The 25,501-nt window shown below is 46.8% G+C and overlaps 1 protein-coding gene across 1 annotated transcript in view; it reads left to right on the plus strand.

Annotated features, from left to right (window-relative positions):
- Positions 1 to 1,490: 1,490 nt before the first annotated feature.
- Positions 1,491 to 25,501, plus strand: part of ATP1A1 (ATPase Na+/K+ transporting subunit alpha 1) — a 32,612-nt gene continuing 8,601 nt past the window's right edge. Inside the window, exons 1-13 of the mRNA XM_055402081.2 lie at positions 1,491 to 1,792; positions 12,983 to 13,087; positions 13,666 to 13,725; positions 15,643 to 15,846; positions 17,336 to 17,449; positions 17,835 to 17,969; positions 18,081 to 18,198; positions 18,650 to 18,918; positions 19,448 to 19,646; positions 19,897 to 20,006; positions 21,929 to 22,063; positions 22,739 to 22,931; positions 25,117 to 25,292. Of these exons, the coding sequence (XP_055258056.1) occupies positions 1,781 to 1,792; positions 12,983 to 13,087; positions 13,666 to 13,725; positions 15,643 to 15,846; positions 17,336 to 17,449; positions 17,835 to 17,969; positions 18,081 to 18,198; positions 18,650 to 18,918; positions 19,448 to 19,646; positions 19,897 to 20,006; positions 21,929 to 22,063; positions 22,739 to 22,931; positions 25,117 to 25,292 (1,830 nt within the window). The 5' untranslated portion in view covers positions 1,491 to 1,780. The remainder of the gene's footprint in view (positions 1,793 to 12,982; positions 13,088 to 13,665; positions 13,726 to 15,642; positions 15,847 to 17,335; positions 17,450 to 17,834; positions 17,970 to 18,080; positions 18,199 to 18,649; positions 18,919 to 19,447; positions 19,647 to 19,896; positions 20,007 to 21,928; positions 22,064 to 22,738; positions 22,932 to 25,116; positions 25,293 to 25,501) is intronic.

Below are 25,501 nucleotides of genomic sequence, written 5' to 3' on the forward strand. Positions count from 1 at the left end.
TTTGAATTTACAATTCCTCTGCTCTTCAGGGCCTGCGCTGATTTAACCAAGCCTGAAGGTCGCTGGAGGAGGCACCAGTCCTGAACAATGCATTCTCAGGCAAGAGGAAAGAGTTTCTTCTAAGAAGGAACAAGACTTACTCTAATGGCCTAACTGCTAACACAGTTGCTAGTTTTCTCCCCCTTCGATTTTCTTTCTTCCTTCTCTTCTTCCCAGTTTCTTTCAAGGCTTCACCTCTTTATTTTTTCATGTTAAATTAATAGTTGAAATTAACAGGACCAGTTTTAACTTGCTTAGGAAGTTAATGTTTTCCCTGTTTGTTGTCAGAATTCCCAGAGACATGGAGTGACTGTCTACTGCAAACCTTGTGCTTTCCCAGAGCATGCTTGACTTCCTGAAAATATTGTTAATAATACCTTGCTTTTTAACTGCAGGAAACCTTCAGCCATTGCAGCCTCTGCAGAAGCTGTAAAGGGAGGAATGCCACACAGCGCAGCCAGGTCAGGGCCCTCTGGGGGGTTTCTGGGCTCCTCACCACACTCCGGGCCCAGATCCCTCAGAGAACCAAAGGCTGAGGTGAGAGAGGCCTTGCTGTGCCAGGTGGGAGGCCAGGAGACAGGCGCTCAAACATCTTCCCCTCCGAGGAATCCCTTTTGCTAAAGATATGCATTCCCTTAGGCTTCAGGTGTTCCTCCCCCGCTAAAGTGAATCCCCAAACAGGACAAACAGTTTATATTCACACAGCAACATGAATGAATTAATCGCAGGCCCTCTGAATTATCATTTGGGGGTGCTGAAGCAAAGGAGGGGTAGGGCGCTTGGGACCTCTGGCAATGCCAGCCCAGGCCCTGTGGGATATAGATAACGGGGATCCCAAGACCACAGGAGACATTCGTGAGAGCACCGAGAGGCTGGCCCCAGAGCCTGGCCGCGGAGGCCATCCGCAGGTAGGCGCGGGGCCTGGGGTCTGCAGGGACGCGCAGTCCCTCTTGCAAGCGCTGGCTACAGTCTCTCCGGACTCCCCACCTCAACCTAGTGTTTCCTTTAGGCCCAGAGGAGCTCCCTGATGCCCAGAAAGGCCCCTCCGCGCGACGATTCTGTCTCGGGTCCCGGGAGATTCGGGGGCCCAGTTCCACGGACATCCCCGCACCCACTGCGGACCTTGCGCGCGCTCCAAAGCGGGCCGGTCACGCAGGGTGGAGGGAGGAGGGACGCGGGAGCTGCATGGCCGCCGAATCCCCGCTGCCCAGCCAGCCGGGGCGCCCCGCAGAGGCACGGTCTCGGCCTCCCGGGACGTGGGCACGCGAGCCCCAAGTCCCGGCGCCCTCCTGCCTGGAGCCCTGGCCGGGCGCAGCCGGCACGGCCCCGGCCTGGGGGTGGGGTTGGGGCGGGGGGCGGAGCCAGGCCCGTGGTCGGTGTCAGGTTGCTCCGGTAACGGTGACGTGCCGTAGCGTGGGCGGGGCTAGCACGCAGGTTGCATATTTTAGGAAGTGAGGAGGAGGCGCGGGCTTGAGCTGCGGCGGGGTCTGGGGCTCAGAGCAGCGGCGGGAGGAGGCGGACACGTGGCAGCAGCAGCAGTAGCAGCCCCGGCGGCGGCGGCGGCGGCAGAAGGCATCGGCCCGAGCCGCCTGCCGTCTTCCCTCCTTCCCGCCTCGCGGCAGCCCTAGCTCCTTCCTCTTCGCTCCCCCGGCCGCGCTTGTTCGGCCGGGAGCCGCTCTCTTCTTTTCCGTCTCATTCTCTGAACAGAAGGACCCGGCGCGGGGCGCAGACCACCGCCGCTATGGGGAAGGGGGTGAGTGTCGGGCGAGCCAGGGGAGGGGCGCGGGGAGCCCTGGACGGGAGGCGGAGGAGGGGGAGGAAGTCTGGAGGGCGACCGCAGCCAGCGGGAGGCGGAGGAGGAGGAAGCGGCGCGGCGCGGAACGGGCAGGCGGAGCGGCGAGGCTTGAAGGGCGACGCACTTTGGAAATGGAGGGAGTGCGGTAATGAGGGGCGGACGGGGGAAGGGAGCGCCGAGGGGCCCGAGCGCGGCAGCGCCGGGCGGGGCGCAGACCCTGCAGAGAGAGGGTCTGCGGGCCCCCGAGGCCGAGCGCGCCCGGCGGCCGGGGCTCCTGGAGGCGGCGCTCGGGAGCCGCCGGCCGGGGAGAAGGAGCGAGCACGGCGGCCGGGCGGCCCTGGCCGGGAGCGGGCCGCCGGCGGCATCCCCAGCCCGCTCCTTCCCTCCTCCTTCCGCCCGCCCTCACCTCTCGTCTCTGGCCTTCCTTTCTCCCTCCGCCCTTCTCGCGGGGAGGAAAGCCGTGCTCCTCCCCTTCCCCTGTGGGCGCTCTGCCCGGCCCCTTCCCGGGCTGCGGTTCCCGCCGCGGCTCCGGCCCGGGCTCTAGGGAGCTTGCGATGCGGGGCCGGCCTTGGGGTCCTAGGCACCTCCTGGAGGCGCCAGGGTTTAGCCAGTTGTCCGCTGAGGCGGCCGCCCTCCCCCAAAGGGGGAAAAAAAACTGGCTTCCCCTTAGTGTGGAGCCGGTCGGGCGGGCTGGTGCCAGAAAGGGTGTGCCTTCGCTTTAGGATGGCCTTGAAGGTATACTTTTGAGAGCTTTGATGGGCCACTGTCCATAAACACGGGACGCACTCGGGGCAGCCTGAGCAACAGGAGTGGTCATCTTGATGGTGGGGAGAGTGAATGTAGATTTTTTTGGAAGAATGAACCTGGAAGGAGCACAGGCTGATCCACCAGTGTCTCCGGGTACTATAAATACGAAAAAAGGAAGGGAAGCGAGGACAGTACAGGTTAGGAGTGTCTACGCACGGGAGATTCTAGAAGGAACGAATCTCCTCCTTCCCGGGCAGGAGAGGCGAGCACTGTGGGAATACCAGAACGAAGGCTGGTTCCTGCATTTTTGTAACTCAGAGAGTTAACCTATAGGCCCGAGGCCAGGAGTCCATTCGAAAAAAGTTTATACAAAATGACGATCAGAAGTATCAATTGATGGGATAAAATGACCAAGTCGTGAGAATACTGGTAGGAGAGAATCCCCTCCATTGTGTCCAGGGCTTGTCCTCTGTCCGGCGCTTAGTAGGACTCTGAAGGGTCTGAGGGCTCCTCCGTGTGGAGTGAGTGATGGGGGAAGAGGGAGGGTTAATTTTTGGGGGACTCTAAATGGATTTTACAGAAGGTCATTGAAAGATTTGGACCTGGTGGAGAAAGGAAGAAGTGGGAATGCACAACTTGAATCTTTTAAAAGCACTAAATGTGGAGGGCTGCTGGCTCAGGTCAAGTAGCTGAAGAGAACTGAGCGCCAGCGTCTGTACTAGGGAGTGCAAACTGGGTTACTGGCCTGTGCTTGTACACACCATCAAACCCTAGGCATTCCAGTGAATAGGCTCTTAAAAGCTCATTTCTTTCTCTTCCTCCTCAGAAAAAGAGTTGATTTCTTGAGCCACACATTACTGATTGCAGGATTGTTGAGCCCCGTAGATATGTACCCAAGCTTGGCCTAGGAAGGTGAAGGGATTTGCTCAAGGTCAAATGGTTGGTTCGTGACACACCAGATGTCCCTGATTCGTGAACAGCCTGTAGTGTCCAAGCCTAAATACTCACTCACTTACTCCTTAACCTTGACTTATATGCAGAACTCTAAAGTTATTTTTCAGATGAAACTGGGGTGTTTGTTATGTTGGATTAGTGAAAGATGTTTGAGTAAATTATGTCCATAGACCTGTATGTCCCTTGGGTAACCACACACTTGCACAGTAGTGGTAAAGATAACAGCGTACCTGTGGGCTGTGGAGGTTCAACCTCGATGTCATATGGATTCTAATAACATGTCTAGCGTCTAGCAAACCCAAAGTTGGAATTGCAACTGGTTAACACAGGCTGACATGCTGCTTATCTGCTAGGTTGTCATTAGTATTTTGAGTCCTCCGATGAATTGAACATTAGGGAAGGTGTCTGTGTGTGTGTGTGTTCTGGTGGTGGCGGCGGTGGTGATGGTAATTCTCCTGGGATAAAATAACTGCTTTTGTCCCTAGTGACTTACTCTGATAGTCCAAATGTTCAGAAGGATATTTTATGCTGAAATGTTGGGATTTTTCCACATGGGGATTAAAATGTGGGTGGAGTGGTGACTAAAGCCCTGCTGATAATTGGTTAACCAGGAAGCCTGTGCTGGCAGCTAATTTTTAAGGTCATTGTTCATTTCTTCCCCTCCTCTTCCCACTACTGTTGGGGGCCCAGGTTTTGACTGTATTTCAGGTGATTTTAGTTCTTCTTAAAAAATTGATTTCCTAAGCTTTGGGTAATGAAATGAAAGAACCAGCTCCTGCTGAATCATTCCTGGATGAAATAGGATTTTGTCCTTTTTTTTTTTCATACTGGCTGCTTTTGCCAGTGACTTGGCTTAAATCCGCAGCTCGGCCTACCACCCACAATTCTTTAGCAAACCAAAGATACGCAAAACACTTTCTTTTTCTCAAGTTTACAAAAGACCAGGGTGGGGAGGAGGGATGTCACCAGGCCTTTCACTGCAGTTCTCCATTGTTAGACCATTAACTTAGTTACCTAGAAAAGAAACCATAGCTTATAGCTTATGAGTAGTGATGTAAAGAGGAGCTGGGGAAAAGGTGCTACACAAGGTATACGCATGTCAGCAGAAATCCTGGTTGCAGGGTAACACTGTCAGCTGCCCTTTTGGAGTTCAACTTGAAAGTGACTGAATCTCCTATGACTGCTGTAAAGCCAGTACTTTAGACTGAAAACATCATAAGGCAGAGTTCTCAGGATGGAAAGTTGCCTGGGCCTAGCCCGAGCAAGTGGAGTGGTTATGGGAGGAACTGGTGACTAGCCCTGGGGACAGAGAAGAAGGTTGGGGTTATATTACAGCCTTTGCCTGTCAAGTGTTCAGTGTATATGAGTGTGATCTTTTTTCCCCTGCCTCCCCCCGGCCCTCCCTTTTCTGTACCCTACTGTTCTGAGGGTGTATTCTCTTTGGGTAACTTACTGTTGGTTAATTTGTAGTTTTCTCTGCCAGTAAGTTTGTAACACTCTGGTGACTCACCTTTGGGTGGGAGGGTAGGAAAGGGGGAGGTGTGCATCATAAATCTGAGAAGATTGAGAGTAGGCTTGGCCTGACAACCCCCCTCCCCCAAAAGGAGGGGGAGGAATTTTTAAAAACCTAGTAAAATGTTTAGGCAGGTGAAGAGTAAAACTGAAAATATCCAGCCCCCACCCCCTGCCCAAGTGTTATTCCTAAATTGCATTTTAAAAAGAAAAAAGTGGATTCAGCATTACAAAACCCATCCATTCTCCTCCCCAGAACCCTTTTAGAGCATTGTTTCCTGGTTATTTTAGCAACAAATGAATAGATCAGTGACTTTCTGTTCAGTCAGGCTGTGTTCTTTCACATAGTATATCCAAATTTAAGAATGACAGTGGCTTTAGAGATAATTTTCTTGAGAGGAGTTTGTGTGGAAAAGTAAAACTAGTTTCTTTATTTAAAACAAAAACGGTTTTTAAAGCCCCAAATTGTCAATTTCTCATCTGACCCTTAACTAGAGTACTCACCCAAGTGACATCGCCTCTGTACCGTTTAGAGTGCAGGGCAAGTGAGAATGGCACCTGTTGTTGTTAAGCTTTTGGCACTGAGAGATCAAACATGTATCAAGTATGGGTTTGTGCTGTTCACCAGTTAGTCTTAAGCCTTTTCAAAACTACAAAACAGTTTTTCTTTCACCTGAAAAAAAAAAATACTGAGGGTTGGAAAGAATGGAAAGTATTATGAATTACCCTTCCCAGGGAAGCTGAGTGAGAGTGTCAGTGGACTCTGCTGGGATGATGGCTTTTTAAGTTCTCATCTACTTTCACTTTCCAAGTAAAAGGCTTTACATTTTTAGAGTCTTGGTCAAGGTCGTAGGAAATAAAATGGGCTTTTCAGCCCTCTCTGAGGAGTGGGAGGATGAACATTTGTGCTGTGGTGCCTCCTCCTAGCTGCCCAGGGCCCTCTGCCAGCCAGCAGGCCAGAAGAAGAAACACGAGTGTCAGATCAGATGGCCTCACAGTAATCAGAGTGGCTGCTTTTGGCCAGCACAGCACTGGGCAGAATGTTTCCCCGTCCCTGCCAGAGCTGTCCAATTCTGGATTCCGCTGAAATTACATGTCCAGTAAGTGATAATGTGAAGGACGGAGACTTTTAAAATCCACTAACTATTTTCTTAAACTCATCTTCGTTTATGTATTTTTGGAAAAGGAGACGTAACCAAATCAGGCTTGAACTTTCTCACGTTGCTATGAATCGAGTGAGTGTGTGTGCGAGAGGAAGTGTATTCTTTGGCTGGAGTCGGAGAGAGACTGTTCCTCTGCATATGAGTCACCTCCTTAGTTATGCTTAAATCTGTCATCAGGAATCCACACGAAGTTCTTCATTTGTGTGACTGATGTTTGAGACAGCAGGTTCTGTCAAGTGAGAATAGAAGCACCCAACTCTACCCCCAACCCGCCCTGTTTTTCTCTCTGGTTTCGTATGGACCTTGAGCCAAGGGAATTTTGGCCAGTAGACCCCATTCCTTAGTTCCGTTGTGGCTTTACGGTGAATTATATCTGAACGTTAATTAGTTCTGTATCTGGTTTTATTCAAACCCCATTTAGCAACAGCTATTAGATTTTTTTTTCTGTTGGTGATCTGAGAAGTGGATCCCTGATGCTTAGTAAAGACTAAGCATCTTTGAGACCTGCATTGTTTTCTGTATTCAGGTTTCATGGATCAAGGGGACTTGGTACTTAGTTTGTCTTTCCCGTTTGTCAGCATGGTGAGGGCAGAGGCTCATGCACTTTGGCATGTTAGCCTCTTGTGTTTTTCTTTTATCCTCCATATGATGCTTCTGTGGTGCCATATTGGTTTTGTTTCAACTCAGGGGGCATTTCTCTAGGTTATCACTGCCTTTGTTCTTTTCAGCCCTGCAGCTATATTACTTCCCACCCTAGGCTTTGGGGTACCAATTGAGAGGCGTGAACAGGACTTTGGAAATTAATTCAGTCTGCTTTTAATGCTTGTGCCAGTTGTTAATCCATGGTTTCTGAAACTAGATTCGTTTGAGTCGCACTAGCCAGAGTGGTGGTGAAGGCACTGGCACCCCACTCCAGTACTCTTGCCTGGAAAATCCCATGGACAGAGGAGCCTGGAAGGGTGCAGTCCATGGGGTCGCTAAGAGTTGGACACAACTGAGCGACTTCACTTTCACTTTTCACTTTCATGCTTTGGAAAAGGAAATGGCAACCCACTCCAGTGTTCTTGCCTGGAGAATCCCAGGGATGGGGGAGCCTGGTGGGTCGCACAGAGTCGGACACGACTGAAGCGACTTAGCAGCAGCAGCAGCCAGAGTGGTCCGACAAAATGAGAAAAGGGATGAGGAGGGCAGCCAATGGGGGGAATAGTCAGAATATTTTAACTCTTCATAACCTAGGTACCCAGTGTAGAGGTAGAAAGTAACACCCCATTTTTAAAACCAGGTTGGTTTGTTTTTTAACAACTGAAAAAGCACATTTTTAAAGAGGTAGTAAATCTAAAGTACATTGATTATTTAGATGCTTTAGATTTTTTTTTTTTTTTTGAATGATCATGAATGTATACTAACTGTTGCAGGTAGGGTGGGCTGTCAGGCTCCTTAAATTTCACATGCAGGTAAATTGGGGAGGAAGGTTAAGCCTTGTTCATTTTGGGCTGAGGGAACCCGCCAGCTAGAGCTGGAGCTGTTTTCTTTGCACTCTGCTGGCTGATGGACTGCAGCCCAAGTTTAGAGGGACTGAGCTGAGTTCACAAAGAGACCCACTGCTATGGCCTGGCTCAAATGCCAAACGTATTCCCCAGCTCCACTGTGGTTTAGATGAGGGAGAGAAGGAATGTGAAGGTAGGGTGGTCCCTTGGGTCACCTCCTGTTCCTCACTGCCCTAAATGCTACTCTGGGCTGCAGAGCGGCTGTAGAATCACAGCAGTGCCTGCCCTCTCCCATCTCCAGCCTCAGATCCCTGGCAAGAGAAAATTCTTTGTGCATAAACTACTTAGTCATTTGGGAGTGATCAGAGCTGTAATGAACTTGATGTGGTAATATTTTCTGTTTTCTTTGTTTCAGTTGATGATAAAATTTAAAAACGCCCAAAATGAGGTTTCTCTTTTTAAGGTTATGACTTTTCATAGTCAATGAGGAATGGCAGTGATATAAGTTAATTAAAACCGAGTTATAATAACTTTCATGTAGTGCTTTGCAGAGTACCTTCACATACACTATTAGGTTTGATAATGATGTAATAATACATCAGGAAGATTTCCCCCCACCCCTGCTCCTTTGTATATAAAAGAAAGATGTAGTTCACTCTAGGCAGTACTCCTAGGCAACCAGCAGGATCAGAGAGAGATAGATCATCCCTTTGACTTCCCTGCCTAACTGGAATCAGAGGTACCCTTTCTACAGCCCTTTTGGCCAGCTTTTAAATGGTATGCCTTTGGGGCAGTTACTTTTACCCTTCTTCTGGCCCCTCTTGATAGTCCAAAGCTTGCTTTGTCAGTTTTAGAAATAGTGCTGGTTTTAGGTGTTTTGTTTTTGGATTTGACGGTGGCCCCTTGATTCATCAGACTATTGGAATGCCATCTAGAGTCTTGAGTAGTTACCCCCAAGTGTTATTCCATTTTAGGCAAGGAGGAAACTGAGGCTGACTGTTCAGGATTGTCTTGCTGGCATATGGCAGAGCTAGAATGACCTGGGGCTGACTTAAAAGCACCATCCATAGTCCTTTCCCAAGGGTATAGATGTCTCTGCTCCAAGTACCCTCCAGACGTCATCAACAGCAACTTCTGAAGTCTGAAGGCCTCTGACCTCCCTATTGGCCACAGGAGATTGTGCTAATAGGGTGGGAACTGTGGTCAAATTGTCCACTCTGCTCAATTGAGAACGTCTCCAAGGCCTGCCCTCCTGGGGGCTGGTAGAGGTGGATCTGAGGGCCTCGGGACAACTTTAGCTTATGCAGACCTCCATGACTCAACCTCTGGGATAGAAGCTTCTTTCCTAAACTCATTGTACCTTCTTTGTGTGCCTTTAAAAAAAAATTAGGGATAATTCTTGACTTCCCTTATGGCTCAGCTGGTAAGGAATCCGCCTACAATGCAGGAGACTCCGGTTCAATCCCTGGGTCAGGAAGATACCCTGGAAAAGGAAATGGCAACCCACTCCAGTATGCTGGCCTGGAGAATTCTATGGACTGTATAGTCCATGGGGTCACAGAGTCAGACATGCCTGAATGACTTTCACTTTCACAGGGATAATTCTCTGTACCTGTCATATCTGCTTCCCACTCCTCCTCCTTTAAATTGTCATTTACTGAAGAGGAGGAAGGTGCCTCGCCAGCCCCAACAGGACGTGCTCATTGTAAGGATTCAATCTGTGCTTTTAAAGAAGTGAAGGTTGGGGCCTCAGCCTGAGGGCTGGGGGCACCTCCCCTGTGCTGCGTACCAGCCCTATTCTGCTCTGTGCGTAAATTCACAGACATGACTAGATGACAACAGAAAATGGTGTTAGAGCAGTAAGAATCAGCAACTTTGTACAGGAAGCTTTGGAAGATGTTGTTTACTGTTGTCTGCCTGCAGTTTGGACAGAATTGAACAAACAAAAGGAGTTTGGTGCTTGGGGCTGTGGGGAAAGCTGCAAGTGAACTCTGTTCTCTTCTGTCAGGAGAAGTCACTGAAACGAATGAAGCTCTTGCCAAAAATTCAGGGCTTGTCATCACATTTTGTTGTGAAGATGGTTGGCTAATCAAGATGACACTCAGTAACCATTCAGAACTAGATGAGCTAATTCAGATGAAGAAGCAACTGAGAAATACATAATCTATTGAGAAGTGAAAACGAAACCCTAAATAGACTAATTTGAAACAATTTAAAATAAACACTAAATAAATGAACCTTGCTCCAAGTTTCAGCCTTGGCTCCTTCGGTTAGGAATTTTCTCTGCCCACATCCTGAGCACCCTTTTCCTCTACCCAGATCAAATGGTGGCAGAACTTGTAGTGAACCTTTGAGAAAATGAAATCCCCTGCAAGCACAGGATGAAGTAATGACACTTGATTTTAGGCTGTGTCACCCTGGGCAAGCCCCTGCCCTTGTTGTGACCTCCCACTTCCTAAATTAGAATGGGGGGGGCAGTTCACAAGTGTCCCTTTTGGGGAGGGTGTAGCAGTAACCTTGAGCCTCCATTGCACCTATCCTAGGGAGATAGCACTGTGGTGCCCCAAGGGTGCTGCCCACGGAGCGTGGGTCCTGCCTGGCCTCTGGGCGTTTCCTAATTGAAAAAGTGACTTGTGTACCTGGAGGAGTGCGAAGGTCAGGGGAGTAGATTGGGGAGGCCATGTTATCATTCCCCTTTCCATGACCTTTGTTTTTCCCAAATGCTTTTCAAAGAAATAATAAAATGTTATCTACCCAATTTTAAGTTGTTCCCTGTTCCACCCTGCATTCCACCCTTCCACACACAGATTTTTTTTTTTTCCCTGCTTTGAAACTAGTAATTGAGATTGGTAGGGACTGGAGTAATGTTTGGTTCCCATCAAGATGAGTTAGTATTATTGTTTTACTTGTAGGGAAGAACTGAATTGCATAAGCAGCCTGGTCTTCTGGACAAACAGTGCCTAGCGAAGCAATTAAAATCTTGAAGGAAAAGAAATAATCTCTTGTTAGTACTTCCCCATCTCTTTCACACATCTCCTGTTTAAACTTACCCTCCCTTAGTATGCCCTGAATTGATGGAGAAAGGGGAAGGTTATTAGGGAGCCTCTATTTCCAGCTACCTTAAGCATTGAGAACTGTGAAGCTTCAGGCCAGGGGTCTGTTTTGTAAATGGGGATAGAACTTTGGAACATATCCAAGTCTTCAGATCAGATCAGATCAGTCGCTCAGTCGTGTCCGACTTTCCGCGACCCCATGAATCACAGCACGCCAGGCCTCCCTGTCCATCACCAACTCCCGGAGTACACTCAACTTAGCTGCTCTAATAACTCTCTCCCCCTCTTTCAGAGTGTAAAATGTTGAAAGCCAGAAAATAAAGCCTACAGATGGTGAGGCTGAGGGATTTTAACTCTGATTTTCATATATTTAAATTAAATATCTTTTAATGATACTCACCTTTGCTTAGGGAATTGGTGGACTGGATTTTAAAAAATCAATACAGACTGGCCATGTGAGTCTTTGAGAGCTCCCTAGTCGATGTGTTTAATATAAAGTTTCAGTGTTGTGCTTCTTCATTAAATATATGAAGGAAATCCAATGGTCCGCGGTAAGGAGGGTGGAGGGGGCGGCCATTTTTTTTTCGGTTTGTGTTGTCTGTTTGCTTCCAGTGCGTGTGATGATTTTCCATTTTAACTCTGGCACCAGGGCTCTACCAGAGAGGCTCTCACCAGTGTGGTTGCTCCATAGTGGAGAGAATGTCGAGAATGTTGACTATCTTTAGCTCTGCTTCATTCTTAACAGATAAGAAACAGAAGCTAAAGGACACTCTGAAAAAATTAATCTGCAGGGAACACTGTAAATGTAACCACACAAGTTGAGCAATGTGAATACTGTACACGTCCTTATGTCTTGGCAGCACGAACTTGAAGTTACGATCTCTTTAGAGTCTTAAGAGGGTGTTTTCAAATTCAAGTGATTATTGTATTTATTTACAACCATATCCACTATAAGATATCTATATGTTTTGATTTTTTTATTTTCACACAGTGTAATTTTAATCTGGACGGCGTTTCTGCTTACTGCTTTAGTAGCTGATGTACTCCTGAAAATTAGAAATGAGTAAGGGAGAGCCATGAATGAATAGAAATTGCACCACAGAGCACCCATTGTAAGAAAATTGCTGAGATCGCCTTTCTTTGCCCTTCTTAGGAGATGGTGGTGGTTGCAAGTAGATTGTGGACTGGGGGCCACTGGAGTGAGGGGTTCTCGTCTGCTCTGGGGACCGCCCTTAGGAGCACTAAGTTCCAGCTTTGTGTAGCTGAGCGCAGGCATTTTCAACAGGAGGTGGGGGAGTGGAACAAGCTAAATTTAAACTATGGAATCAACATTTTCTCTAAAAATTGTTCCAGTTTTCAAGAGGCGTAGGTGGATCCTGTGAATTGTGTGACAATGCACATGCTTCTCCTATACCCTGCCTGTCAAAACATTTCCGGGGACTTTTCATTTGGGGCTTTATTCTCAGGCTGCAGATTGGGGTGGGGACTCCCTTTTTTGTTTTTCACTTAAAGAATTGGGCTGACTTCTTTTTTTAAATAAGGTAAAAAAAGTTAGTACTCTTAGGCAAGCCCTAAAGGTATTATATTTAAAGTTGGTATGTAATGACTTCTTTGCAAAGGTAAGAATCAAACATGATAATAAAGTCATTAGCATTTAGATGTATATCATTTAGTCCCCTCAAACATCTAAGGGAATGGGCACCGTTATCTCCATGCTAGGGAAGAGAATAGTGCAATTTCAGAATCAGTGATTTGCTCAAGGGCACACAGCTGTTAAGTGGTGAAGCCCAGGATTTGATGTCTGATTCAGAGTACAAGTGCATAAGTATAGTTTATTATACTCTTAAGTTAGTGATGTGAAGATAGTTTCATCTTTCAATGGGGAAGATGAAGGGCCATGGTATGGAAATGTTGACAGTACAACCCTCTCCTCCGCCCCCCACCCCAGATGGAAGCAACTGGTAGGGCCATTCTGAGTCCTGTCAAGACCTTCCCACTGGTCTTAGTGTCCTAGGGTGCAGATGGCCTGTCTTGAGCTAGAGATGGCAGTATTCTGGATAATACTGGACTGTTATTGAGTATGCATCATCAGCACATATATTTCCATGGATATTAGCCCAGTGACTCTTCAGGATGCTTGCCTAAAACTGCTGAAAATCCTTTCTCCACAACCTTGAATTTTGAGATGCTGTTCCTAATTCACAATCACACCTTTCCCTCGTTCCTCTGTAGGTTGGACGTGATAAATATGAACCGGCAGCTGTTTCAGAGCATGGCGACAAAAAGAAGGCCAAGAAAGAGAGGGATATGGACGAGCTGAAGAAAGAAGTTTCTATGGTAAGTACCAGCAGGAAGGGTGCTTTCTGTTCTTCAATATGAATTACACCCTTTGAGGGTGTGGTGCCCCTCTCCCCAGCCATTCTTCAATCAGGTTTGCTTCATTTTCAAACTAAAGAGGTTATAGCAGTCCTACAAATGTTACTGAATCGTAGAGGTTGGTATGGAAAATTTTCATTGTAAAAGCTGTCAGCGGGTTGGACAAGTTATTCAGTACTCTGTTGTAACCAAAGGTCCACAGAGGAGTGGTTGATATCATGGGCCTTTGCTTCTGTGTTTCTGAATCATCCTGAATGTAGGGAATTTCCACCTCTTCAGGTGGTGGAGGCCTCCATGGATGCAGTCTGTCTAGAATCTGCCTGGTCAGGCTGTGAAGGCCCCCATCACACAGCTTGAGCCATTCTCTAGTGAAGACCACTCAGAAGGAGCTGTGTGGTCACCAAGCCATTGGCAATGGTGAGAGTATATATACTAACTTGTGTTCTGAGCCTAATGATAGTGAGGGATGATGCTGATGCTTTTTTAATTCTTTTTTTAGTGATAAAATGTTTAATTCTTTTCCTTTTGTTTTCCCTTAGGATGATCATAAACTTAGCCTTGATGAACTTCATCGCAAATATGGAACAGACTTGAACCGAGTATGTTCTGATTTTTATTTGTTGCATAGAATTCTGATCTTTCCCATCACATTTTTCCCTGGTAGGCTCTTATATGCTGTTTTACTATTTGGTTTCCCCTGAAACTTTTTGAAAATAATCATTATTTTCCCCATCTTGTAGCAAGTGACAACCAACAAATAGTAGGAGCTCCAGGATTTGAAACCGAATAGATCCAGGGTCATGCTCATCACCTGATCTTGCGGTCACAGATGTTCCATTTTTCTTCGACATTGTTAAACTGAGTTGAAAATTTCAACTAGTTGAATCTTGAACAATTCAGAATTTTTGTAGTTTTATCAGCTAGCTCATGGTAGTAGGTCAGAACCTTGGTTTATTCTGTCACTTATTAGGAACTTTTTTTAAACACAGTTCAAAGAAACTTCAGTAAAATATGTATTGTATATCCTTGTTATCTAGTGGATTTTGATATTAACTTTGCCGCAAACAGTATAAAAGTAAACAATCGGAGCAGGGGATAGTTTGCTGTTTCCTGGACGGTCACTAATAAGTCCAAGGAATGACTTGAGTGCCAGCTCCGATGGAGCTGTGGTTCCGGTAAACTCCAACAAGCTCTGCAAGTCTGGGGCCTTGCGCTCTGAGAGGCAGCGTGGCGCTAAGGCCCAGCAGCAGTGTTCCTGAGCACCTCGCGTGGGTTATCTCACTGGAGTTTACACTAGGTTCCTGTGACACGTGTTCTCTGCAACCTAGGTCACTTACTCAAATGCTGTGGGGCTGCCGTCTTGTAAAATGGGACTAATGAAAGGGTTGGGTCAAGGTTGTGGTGAGAATTAAAGTTAACTGAAGTACTGGATTCAGTGCCCGACATGCAGAGACAGCTCAGATGGCTGGTGTCAGCGGTGGTCATTCTGTCCAGGGGTCGTGTCGTGAACTTGAGGCAGAGGAAGGTCCTGAAATAAGTGCATGTGGACCCCTTAGGTGTTCTTGTCCCTTCCCCGTATTCCCTCGTTAATTCCAATATTAAAGATAACTTGAAAACAAAATATATATACCTGCCTCAGGCAAACATGTCTTTTATGTCTTTTGTGAAAGTAACCACATTTTCCCCTGATGGGAGCTGTGTGTCTCTTGTCCGCTGTCAGTGCATCTTGGATTTAAGGCCCATTAGGAAACAGCAGGGCCTCAGTACCGTGGGCTTTTCCTCCAGTGAATACCTTTTTTTTTTTAAGATTTTATTAATTTTTTGGCCACCCCAAGTGGTTCATAGGATCTTAGTTCCCTAACCAGGGATCACACCTGGGCCCTTGTCAGTGAAAGCCCACGTCTTAATCACTGGACCACCAGAGAACGCCCCCAGTGAATACTTCTCAACTGATGGGTGTCCTGGGGTTATTAGCTCAGATATTACACAAGTGTGACCCCTTCCGCACCAGACAGGTGTTTTAATTGCCATCCAAGGAATAAAGTTCTATACTGAAACTTGGCAGTTAACCCAGTAACAGGATGGATTTTGACAGATTTTTTTTTCCTCTTTTGATATTAATAGTGTATTTCTCTTTTTCCACTTCCTTGAGAGATTCAATACACAGGAAACTCTTTAAGCTCTTAATTTGCAAAACTGAACCAATTAGTTAAGGTGCTTATCTTTTTGGTAAATGCAGTTTGGCATGAATTCCTTCTGTAAAACTCAGAAGAGAGCATACCAGATTCCAGTCTGTCCATGGATCAGGTTTAAAAGAATTTCAGTCTGAGTGTTGTTTCCTCAGGACACTTGGGCTCTTATTTGCCTGAACCATAGGGTGATCATCAGGATTTTCTAGCTTCTGCATTGGCCTGGGACATTTAGTTTCTCTCTGCTTCCTTCTCAGCTCTCAGGTAGCTGTGTTAGCTTGTGAGCCCTGGAGCAGTTGGTCTTACTTATATCCCTCTGTTTCTCAGGGCTTAACAACTGCTCGAGCTGCCGAGATCCTAGCCAGAGATGGCCCCAATGCCCTCACGCCCCCTCCCACGACCCCTGAATGGGTCAAGTTCTGTCGACAGCTGTTTGGGGGGTTCTCAATGTTACTGTGGATTGGAGCAGTTCTTTGCTTCTTGGCCTATGGCATCCAAGCTGCTACAGAAGAGGAACCTCAAAATGATAACGTGAGTCCCATAGTTCCTAGTGTGGAATATTGCTGCTGCTGCTAAGTCGCTTCAGTCGTGTCCGACTCTGTGTGACCCCGTAGACGGAAGCCCACCAGGCTCCCCCGTCCCTGGGATTCTCCAGGCAAGAACACTGGAGTGGGTTGCCATTTCCTTCTCCAATGTGTGAAAGTGAAAAGGGAAAGTGAAGTCGCTCAGTCGTGTCCGACTAGTAGCGACCCCATGGACTGCAGCCCACCAGGCTCCTCTGTCCATGCGATTTTCTAGGCAAGAGTACTGGAGTGGCTTGCCATTGCCTTCTCCGAGTGTGGATTGTTGCTGCTGCTGCTAAGCTGCTAAGTCACTTCAGTCGTGTCCGACTCTGTGTGACCCCATAGACGGAAGCCCACTAGGCTCCCCCTTCCCTGGGATTCTCCAGGCAAGAACACTGGAGTTGGTTGCCATTTACTTCTCCAATGTGTGAAAGTGAAAAGTGAAAGTGAAATCGCTCAGTCGTGTCCGACCCTTAGCGACCCCATGGACTGCAGCCTACCAGGCTCCTCCATCCATGGGATTTTCTAGGCAAGAGTACTGGAGTGGCTTGCCATTGCCTTCTCCAGTGTGGATTGTTGCTGCTGCTAAGTCACTTCAGTCGTGTCCGACTCTGTGTGACCCCATAGACGGAAGCCCACCAGGCTCCCCCGTCCCTGGGATTCTCCAGGCAAGAACACTGGAGTGGGTTGCCATTTCCTGCTCCAATGTGTGAAAGTGAAAAGTGAAAGTGAAGTCGCTCAGTCGTGTCCGACCCTTAGCGACCCCACGGACTGCAGCCTACCAGGCTCCTCCATCCATGGGATTTTCTAGGCAAGAGTACTGGAGTGGCTTGCCATTGCCTTCTCCAGTGTGGATTGTTAGGTATGCGTAAAATACCCTCTGCCATCTATTTTCAGTCGCTACGGGTTACCTGATGGTTTTAAACTCTGGGAAAAGTAACATCAGCATCGATTGCCTTCAGGGCCCATACGTCTTCCTTTTTCACTTCAGGTTTTCTCTCTGCCTCCTGCCCTTTGTTTAGATGTTCTTCCAAGCTGGGCATCTGCCCTGCACGCTGCTGCCATGAATGGGCAGCTCTGCTCAGGCCCTATGCAGGTCCTGTTGCCACTTAGTGGCAGAGCATAGTTTTTAACATTGGAACATTACACACATCCAGAAATGTTTGGTAGCCATTCTTCAAGTCGCAAGTTGTTTTGAAAATATCGCTAACAAAGCGGGAGAAACTGTTTCATCTGGAACACTTCCCCAAGCTAGTGACCAAGTATCAGTGTGACTCCATTTCTGACTTTCTTGGACACTGTCTCTAGGAAGAAGCATGAAGGCATGAGTTTTGTATTTATGAAGCCTTGATCTCTCTCTCTCTTTAAAAGTGTTTTTTATTCAGTCAAAAATTAACTGAATGTTCCCAGTTCTTTACTAAGAGCTGTGCCTTCCTAACTCGTTTGTTCTGTCCCAGCTGTATCTTGGTGTGGTGCTGTCTGCTGTTGTCATCATAACCGGGTGTTTCTCCTACTATCAAGAAGCTAAAAGCTCAAAGATCATGGAGTCCTTCAAAAACATGGTTCCTCAGGTACCTGCTGCTTTTTGTCCTTCCCCATCTAGTAACTTGATAGCACCAAGAGTGTGAACTGATGTGAGGTTAAGGCCTTCCGAGTATTCAGTGGCTCCACCAGAGAGAGAGGGACACCTTCTCCCCCCACCCAAGACCAGATCTGTTTTTCTCATACCCCAGAAAGTGAGCATCTTCCCTCTGACCGTACCACATGATGGCAGCAGGAAGACTGCCTCTTAGGTAACCTGAGCAAGCTTTCGTTAAATTGTATAAATAAAAAGCTAAATCTTGGTTGTAATGCAGATAATTAAGATTACAGATGGTTTTGTAATTTTGACACTACCTTCCTGGTGGTATCCGTTTTTACCTGATGGAATGGTGTAAACTTCTCCCCTTCCAAAAGCAAGCCCTCGTGATTCGAAATGGTGAAAAAATGAGCATAAACGCGGAAGAGGTTGTCGTCGGAGATCTGGTGGAAGTGAAAGGAGGGGATCGAATTCCTGCTGATCTCAGAATCATTTCTGCGAATGGCTGCAAGGTAGGTTTAAACAGAGCCTCCGTGCTTGGGGCAGAGGGAGTAGAGTGGTCCCACAGCCCCAGATGAGGCTCCTGTTGCTCATGTGACACGTTTGACTTTATTCACGGGCAGGTGGATAACTCCTCACTCACGGGAGAATCGGAGCCGCAGACCAGGTCTCCGGATTTCACCAATGAAAATCCCCTGGAGACACGGAACATTGCCTTTTTTTCAACCAACTGTGTTGAAGGTAGCACCATTTTGAAGCACTCTTCAGCATGGCGTGGCATTTATTTTGGGCTTTAATGACAACCACCAAAAAAAATAACCCCATGGCCACAATTTCTCTTTGTTTTATGGGTCCCCTTTCTGACCACCTCAGTCAAACACGGCAGAAGCAGTTGACCTGCTGGCAGGAGGACACAGTAAACCTCGTGGCTATTTTCCCTGGTCCCTCTGCCTCACATGTGCCTCTTGTGTTGGCTTCGCTAAGCTCAAGTAAGGTTTGGAGCTGTGGTCCTGCTAATAGAGTGAAATCCCTTTGCCAGAGTCCATATAGTTTAAAACAAACAGCATATACCACAAAGAATGTGGCCCTTAAAATTATGGGTGTTTCTTCTCTTTCAACCCTGCTGTGTAGTTGTGCAAATTCTGCAGCTTCACTGATAAAATCCAGTACAATTTCCCATACTCTTTTTAAGGCACTGCACGTGGCATTGTTGTGTACACCGGGGATCGAACCGTGATGGGCAGAATTGCCACGCTGGCTTCTGGGCTGGAAGGGGGCCAGACTCCCATCGCTGCGGAAATTGAACATTTTATCCACATCATCACGGGTGTGGCTGTGTTCCTGGGTGTGTCTTTCTTCATCCTTTCTCTGATCCTTGAGTACACCTGGTTGGAGGCTGTCATCTTCCTCATCGGCATCATTGTAGCCAACGTGCCAGAGGGTTTGCTGGCCACTGTCACGGTAAGAGGCTGGGTGAGGGTGATGCTTGCCCACTCTGAAGGCCTGCCGCAGTGTGAGGCTCATCCACTACCTTCTCCTAGGGGGCTGCCAAATTGGTGTTTTTTTTTTTTTTTTTCTTGCATGTGTTTATATGTGGGTTTTCTTTGGAGCCACCTGGGTAGGGTTAGACAGTGAGAAGACGTCAGCACATTTTTATGTGGAAGATAGTAACCCAGAAGCATACATTTTTTTCCCCCTTGAATTATCACATGATCCAGAACAGTGTAGCCCAGAAAGGAGAAGAACTTAGGGCTGAGTGGGAAAAACAGAATATGGTAAATCCTGACTTTTCACTTTGCTTAATAGCCTTTTTTGAGGGGATGGAGGGAGCCCCATATAAACATGGCCCTTATTATTTCTTCCGACTTCAGAGGAAGGTTAAGAGATGTAGTTTTAAGAAAGACTTCTATGGGGGCAGGGGTAGCCAGAGTTCCTATAGAACGGCTGCCTGGCCATTTGAAGTATTAATAATCTGTTCCCAATGCTTTAGGTGTGCCTGACCCTGACTGCCAAGCGCATGGCCAGGAAGAACTGCTTAGTGAAGAACCTGGAGGCTGTGGAGACCTTGGGATCCACGTCCACCATCTGCTCAGACAAAACTGGAACTCTGACCCAGAACCGGATGACAGTGGCCCACATGTGGTTTGACAACCAAATCCATGAGGCAGACACGACAGAGAATCAGAGCGGTAAGGCCGGCCTGCCCCCACAGCTCAGCCTCCCCTGCATGAAGTTTATCATTTGGTAGAGCGTCATGGGTTTTCGATGTTTCTGGTTTGGGAGTTTTGTTTTGTGTTTTGCATGTCAATTCAAGCATGGTTGCAAAAATGCCTGAAATCTGACTAGTTTATGGGGAAAGGAGATGTGCCATTTCACATCTTTATGGGACTTCAGTACAAAGCTAAGCACTTTCTTCTTGTCTCTTTTTGCTCCCACCAGGTGTTTCATTTGACAAGACTTCGGCCACCTGGCTCGCTCTGTCTAGAATTGCAGGTCTTTGTAACAGGGCCGTGTTTCAGGCTAACCAGGATAACCTGCCTATCCTGAAGGTACGCTCAGCAGTTCTGTTCAGATAGCCTTCAGGTTGTACACATGCCACACAGGAGCCACCACCTGAGGGTTCTCTTTTAAGAGCACATGACCTTTGGGGGTTGTAAAGACGTTGTTTATTGTCAGACACTTGGAATGGTGTGTAACTCTTTGCTGTGTGTAACCTGAGTTGCATTGCCTGTAGATCCCCAAGTACTTACAGTACCCTGTGGTCAATAAAGATCAGTAAAGGGGGAATATATGGGGAAAACTGACTAAAGTGGGAGGGGGACAGGCAGTCCACCTAACTCGTAAAATCCAGCTTGACTTCTCTTGAGTTTATATCCTAATCACCTCACCTAGTGGACAGTGAGGGCTACTTTTGTGACTCGATAATCGTATTTGCATATTATGATACAGCAGATTCCAGTCAATCCCTTAAGCCATTTATTTTCTTAAAATAGCTCAGCTATTTCTCTTATCTTATTTGTTCTTAGCTTGCTTACTAATGATGCAAAAATAAGCGAATTAAGTTCAGCCTCCTGGAATTCGCATGAAATTTGCAGTGACTAAGGTATTATTGTGTGACCCAGTAAAGACTTGGTCCCAGAAAGGTCATGAGCTATACAAGGCCCTTGAGGCCGAGAGGAGCTGCATGGAGCCCTTGGGGTGGCTCACTCTCCCCGAAGCTGCCTGTGGTGGATCTGGGTAGAAACTGTGTTGTCCAAGAGAATATGACTCAGATGGAGCTGAGATGACCTCTGTTGTGAGGATGGGGCTCCTTTATTCTTTAAAGGAGTTTCTTGGCATTGAATTGATGTTGATTTGGGGATGTTGTTCATCTTGGGATAAAACTTGAGATGTCTGCTTCATTGTTTTCCTTACCTCAAAGTGGAAATTTTCTAGGCTTTGAGGACAGGAACTCATAAGTATCCAACCTTTTCTCATTTCAAAACTCCAGAAAGGTAGCATGAGCTGTTATTTCTAAGTTATTTCAGGGGTCTGGGGCCATGTTATGTTAATGACATTATCAAAAAAAAGAGAGGCCTACAGCCCTATTCTATTCTTTGATAATTGTCCTTTATTAAAGTGATCTTACTTACTTCCCACTTATTTCCTGCTTCTTACGAAACCTGGCCACATTTCTTATTAAACAGAACTCCTATATTTATAAGGGAGCATTAATTTGCCCATTTTCACGTGTGGTCTGGTGTGCCAAAGTTGTAAAATATTCTTCTGTGTGAAAGTTGGGTACAGCCGAAAATGTTATTTAGTATGTCAAAATGTGTCACGGTATATAGCACACAAAATGTGTGTTACCAGAAGTGTGGGCTTTAACTAAAATAGTAGCTGATGACATTAGTGTTGGAACTAATAATAACTTTCAGTTTGCATCATTCAGGCCCAGATAATCCTGCACAATTAGAATGTAAAGTCCTGCTTTGTCTTTAACATACAGACCATTTGCCCTCCATACTGAGAACCCAGGGCATTTTCTTTTTAAATTGCAGGGCAGTGATGGGGACTGTAACTATTTACCTTCTCACTCTGTATTTTCTGATTCATAGCTAGAAATAGGTGGTTTTGGAATAATACTGTCTTTGAGACTTCTCAGCAGGCCCAGGGAAGGTAAAAAAAAAAAAAAAAAAGGGCTGGAGTGGGTTGGAAGAGTGTGTCATGCCTCTCCCAAGGGTCAGTGACACCTTGCACCAGTTTGGGCAGGGTGAGGAGGGCAGGTGGCCAGGAAGAGTCTGGAATTTGAGAATAAAGGACTGTGATCGGTGGTCACACCCCAGAATGGTTCTCTTCCTCACCCACCTCCCCTCTCCTCCTGACAGATGGGAAGACAGTCCAAGCTTTCTCCTGGGTTTCAGTGGCATAGTGCTGAAGTGCTACAGGGTGAAACGCTTTCAGGGTGACTAATGGAGACATCTGTTCACAGAGGGCTGTGGCAGGTGATGCGTCAGAGTCTGCACTCCTGAAGTGCATTGAGGTGTGCTGCGGTTCTGTGAAGGAGATGAGAGAGAGATATGCCAAGATCGTCGAGATCCCATTCAACTCCACCAACAAGTACCAGGTCTGAGGCTCTGGGGTCTCATTGCCAGGGGGCACAGAAAGGAAGGACATAGGCTGGAAAAAGATCCATCCACCCTTTTGGAATTTTCCAGGTTTAAATGCTTTCTAAAAACGAATTAGGCACACTCTTTATGTGTGCTTGAATTTGACATCTTAATTGTGTGTCCCTGTAGAAAATTCTAATTTATCTGAACATTAGTAGGGTAAATGGAGCCTCTTCTTTCTAATGTGTTGTCCAGGCCCTTTTGAGTTCTCCTCTGTGGGCTGGAGTGGGTGTGGGGATGGGGAGAGGGCTGGGCAGGGCTGCAGGTGCACATGAGTCTGCCAGTCCCTGTTCTGGATTTTCTTTGGGGAAATTGTGTACATGAACATGTGTCAGGGATGCATGAGCACCTTCCACGCTCGTTTCCTCTGCAGCATTCAAAGGGTGCTACAGGGTGTGAGGCACTAAATTCAGAAATAGGGCATCTTGTATCTTTCAAAACAATTATTAGGGGCTTACCTAGTGCTCCACTGGTTAGGATGTGCTTTCACTGCCAAGGCCCTAGGTTCAATCCCTAATCAGGGAATGAAGATTCCCACAAGCCACATGTCGCAGCCAAAAAAAAAAAAAATCTCCCTCCCTGGGCTGTCAGGCCCAGCTGTCTAACGTTTGTATCCTTACCGTTCTTCACAGTTATCCATCCACAAGAACGCCAATGCAGGTGAGCCCCGGCACCTACTGGTGATGAAAGGTGCTCCGGAAAGGATCCTAGACCGCTGCAGCTCCATCCTCATTCATGGCAAGGAGCAGCCTCTGGACGAGGAGCTGAAGGACGCCTTTCAGAATGCATACCTGGAGCTGGGTGGCCTCGGAGAGCGTGTGCTGGGTACGCTGATAGTCCGGGAAACAGTTGCAAGTTACCGCCTTAACCTCTGCTTCTCGTTAACTTCCTTTTATTTGCCCCCTTTGTTTGGAAAACAATAAGCGCTGAAGACGCTGGGCAACAAACTCCTGCCGGTTTGCCTCTGATTCTGACTCAGACCTTTGGTCTCAAAGAACAGTTCTGTTTGCTCAGAAAAGGAGGGGAAAAGAGTTGTTGTCTGCTTTTGTTGCTCTGTCCATGATCTGTAAGTGTCATGAAATGAAAATTAATTCACTCCTAGGGCATCTAGAATGAAGCCGCTTTCCGGCTGCTACAGAATGACTGAATTTACCTGGGCACTTGTGTCACTAACTCACAGATGAGGTGAATGGTGAACTTGGAGCCTCGGATGCCACCTGTTCTGTGTCAGTCACTGCGGACAAGAAGCACATTCACCCACTGTGTCATAGGGAAAGTGGCATTTGTCATCTTTTGTACAGATAAAAAGTGAATTACATCATTAATGATGTGATTCCTCTGTTCCCCTTAGTTGGGTAACTGAGAACTGATTGCCTGGTCCCCATACTCTTGTTCTTACCTGCTCTTCAGTCTACCTGGAGGTGTCTTAGGTCTCTGTTCAACTGACAGGTCATTCTTAAGTGGTTTTTTGTTTTTCTGTTTCTGCACCTCCACCACCCCACAGTAGAAGCAGTCTCTCCTGTGAATCCACAAAGCACCTGATACCACTTTAAAGGACATTGTAACCTCCACACAACATCGAAAGAAATGTCTTCAGTATCACGGTTCTTGTAGTGACAACAATATTACTAGATGATGAACCCCTTGGCCAGAGTGTGTCTGATCTGCATTTATCCTCAAAGAAGCTTGGCTCCATGGCCTACACAACTGCTTAGCAGTATATATTTTGGTTAGATGAACAGTGAGCAGGGCCATGGCCTTGGTTTTTTTCTCCAGAGAGGAGAGTAGAGACAAGTAATCGCATGATGTGCTAAAGTCCAAGTAACTGAGAGGGCAGGTCTCAGTTCACTTCCATTCAATCGCTCAGTCATGTCTGACTCTGAAACCCCACGGACTGCAGCACTCCAGGCTTCCCTGCCCATCACCAACTCATGGAACTTGCTCTAACTCCTGTCCATCGAGTAGGTCATGCCATCCAACCATCTCATCCTCTGTCATCCCCTTCTCCTCCCGCCTTCAGTCTTTCCCAGCATCAGGCTCTTTTCCAGTGAGTCAGTTCTTCAAATCAGTGGCCAGAGGATTGGAGCTTCAGCTTCAGCATCAGTCCTTCCAGTGAATATTTATGACTGATTTCCTTTAGGATTGACTGGTTGGATCTCCTTGCTGTGCAGGGGACTCTCAGGAGTCTTCTCCAACACCACAGTTCAAATGCATCAATTCTTTGGCGATCAGTCTTCTTTATAGTCCAACTCTCACATCTGTGCATGATGGAAAAATCATAGCTTTGACTATATGGACCTTTGTCAGTAAAGTAATGTCTCTGCTTTTTAATATGCTGTCTAGGTTTGTCATAGCTTTTCTTCCAAGGAGCAAAGGTCTTTTAATTTCATGGCTTCAGTCACCATCTGTAGTGATTTTGGCGCCCAAGAAAATAAAGTCTGTCACTGTTTCCCCATCTATTTGTCATGAAGTAATGGGACCCGATGCCATGATCTTAATTTTTGAATGTTGAGTTTTAAGCCAGCTTTTTCACTCTCCTCTTTCACTTTCATCAAGAGGCTCTTTAGTTCCTCTTCGCTTTCTGCCATAAGGGTGGTGCCATCTGTGTATCTGAGGTTATTGATATTTCTCCTGCAATCTTAATTCCAGTTTGTGCTTCATCCAGCCCGGTATTTCTCATGGTGTACTCTGCATATAAGTTAAATAAGCAGGGTGCCAATACACAACCTTGATATACTCCTTTCCCAATTTGGGACTGAAACTATGGTGCTCAGGCTCCCATTTCTCCACATTAAACAGTCTCATCCTCTGTGGCTTGGTGATAGATTCTGTCTGTTGCATGGTTTCCAAAGACTCTGTATCATTCATAAATGTTCAGTGAAACTCATTTGGTTATAAAAGTAGAATTTTACAAAAGATTTCCAAACCAACAAACTGCTGCACAACAAGCTGGTGCCCTGAAGCTTCCTCTGTCACTGGAAGTCCTCACAGACTCCCTGCCCTCCTGCAGGTTTCTGCCACTTGCTGCTGCCAGATGAGCAGTTTCCTGAAGGCTTCCAGTTTGACACCGACGATGTGAACTTCCCTGTTGATAATCTCTGCTTCGTGGGGCTCATCTCCATGATTGACCCACCACGGGCTGCTGTCCCAGATGCTGTGGGCAAATGCCGAAGTGCTGGAATCAAGGTACTGCCCCCACCCCACTTGGCATCACCTCTTAGCAGCTCTGGGCGCCCTACTTAGTGCCTCTCAGGGTCCACGTGATCACTGGTGTTTCTTACCTGGAGTATGGATTTCTCATCTCCAAAGCTTTTTAGTTACTCCTGGAGAAAGCCAAATGGTATTAAAACGTTGGAGTAAGCTACAGATGAGGAATCGAAAAGTTTAAAAAAAAA

Source organism: Moschus berezovskii, chromosome 4, assembly GCF_049115385.1.
Source record: "Moschus berezovskii isolate FMDL1 chromosome 4, NW_MosBer_1.0, whole genome shotgun sequence".
In the NCBI taxonomy this organism is placed as follows: domain Eukaryota; kingdom Metazoa; phylum Chordata; class Mammalia; order Artiodactyla; family Moschidae; genus Moschus; species Moschus berezovskii.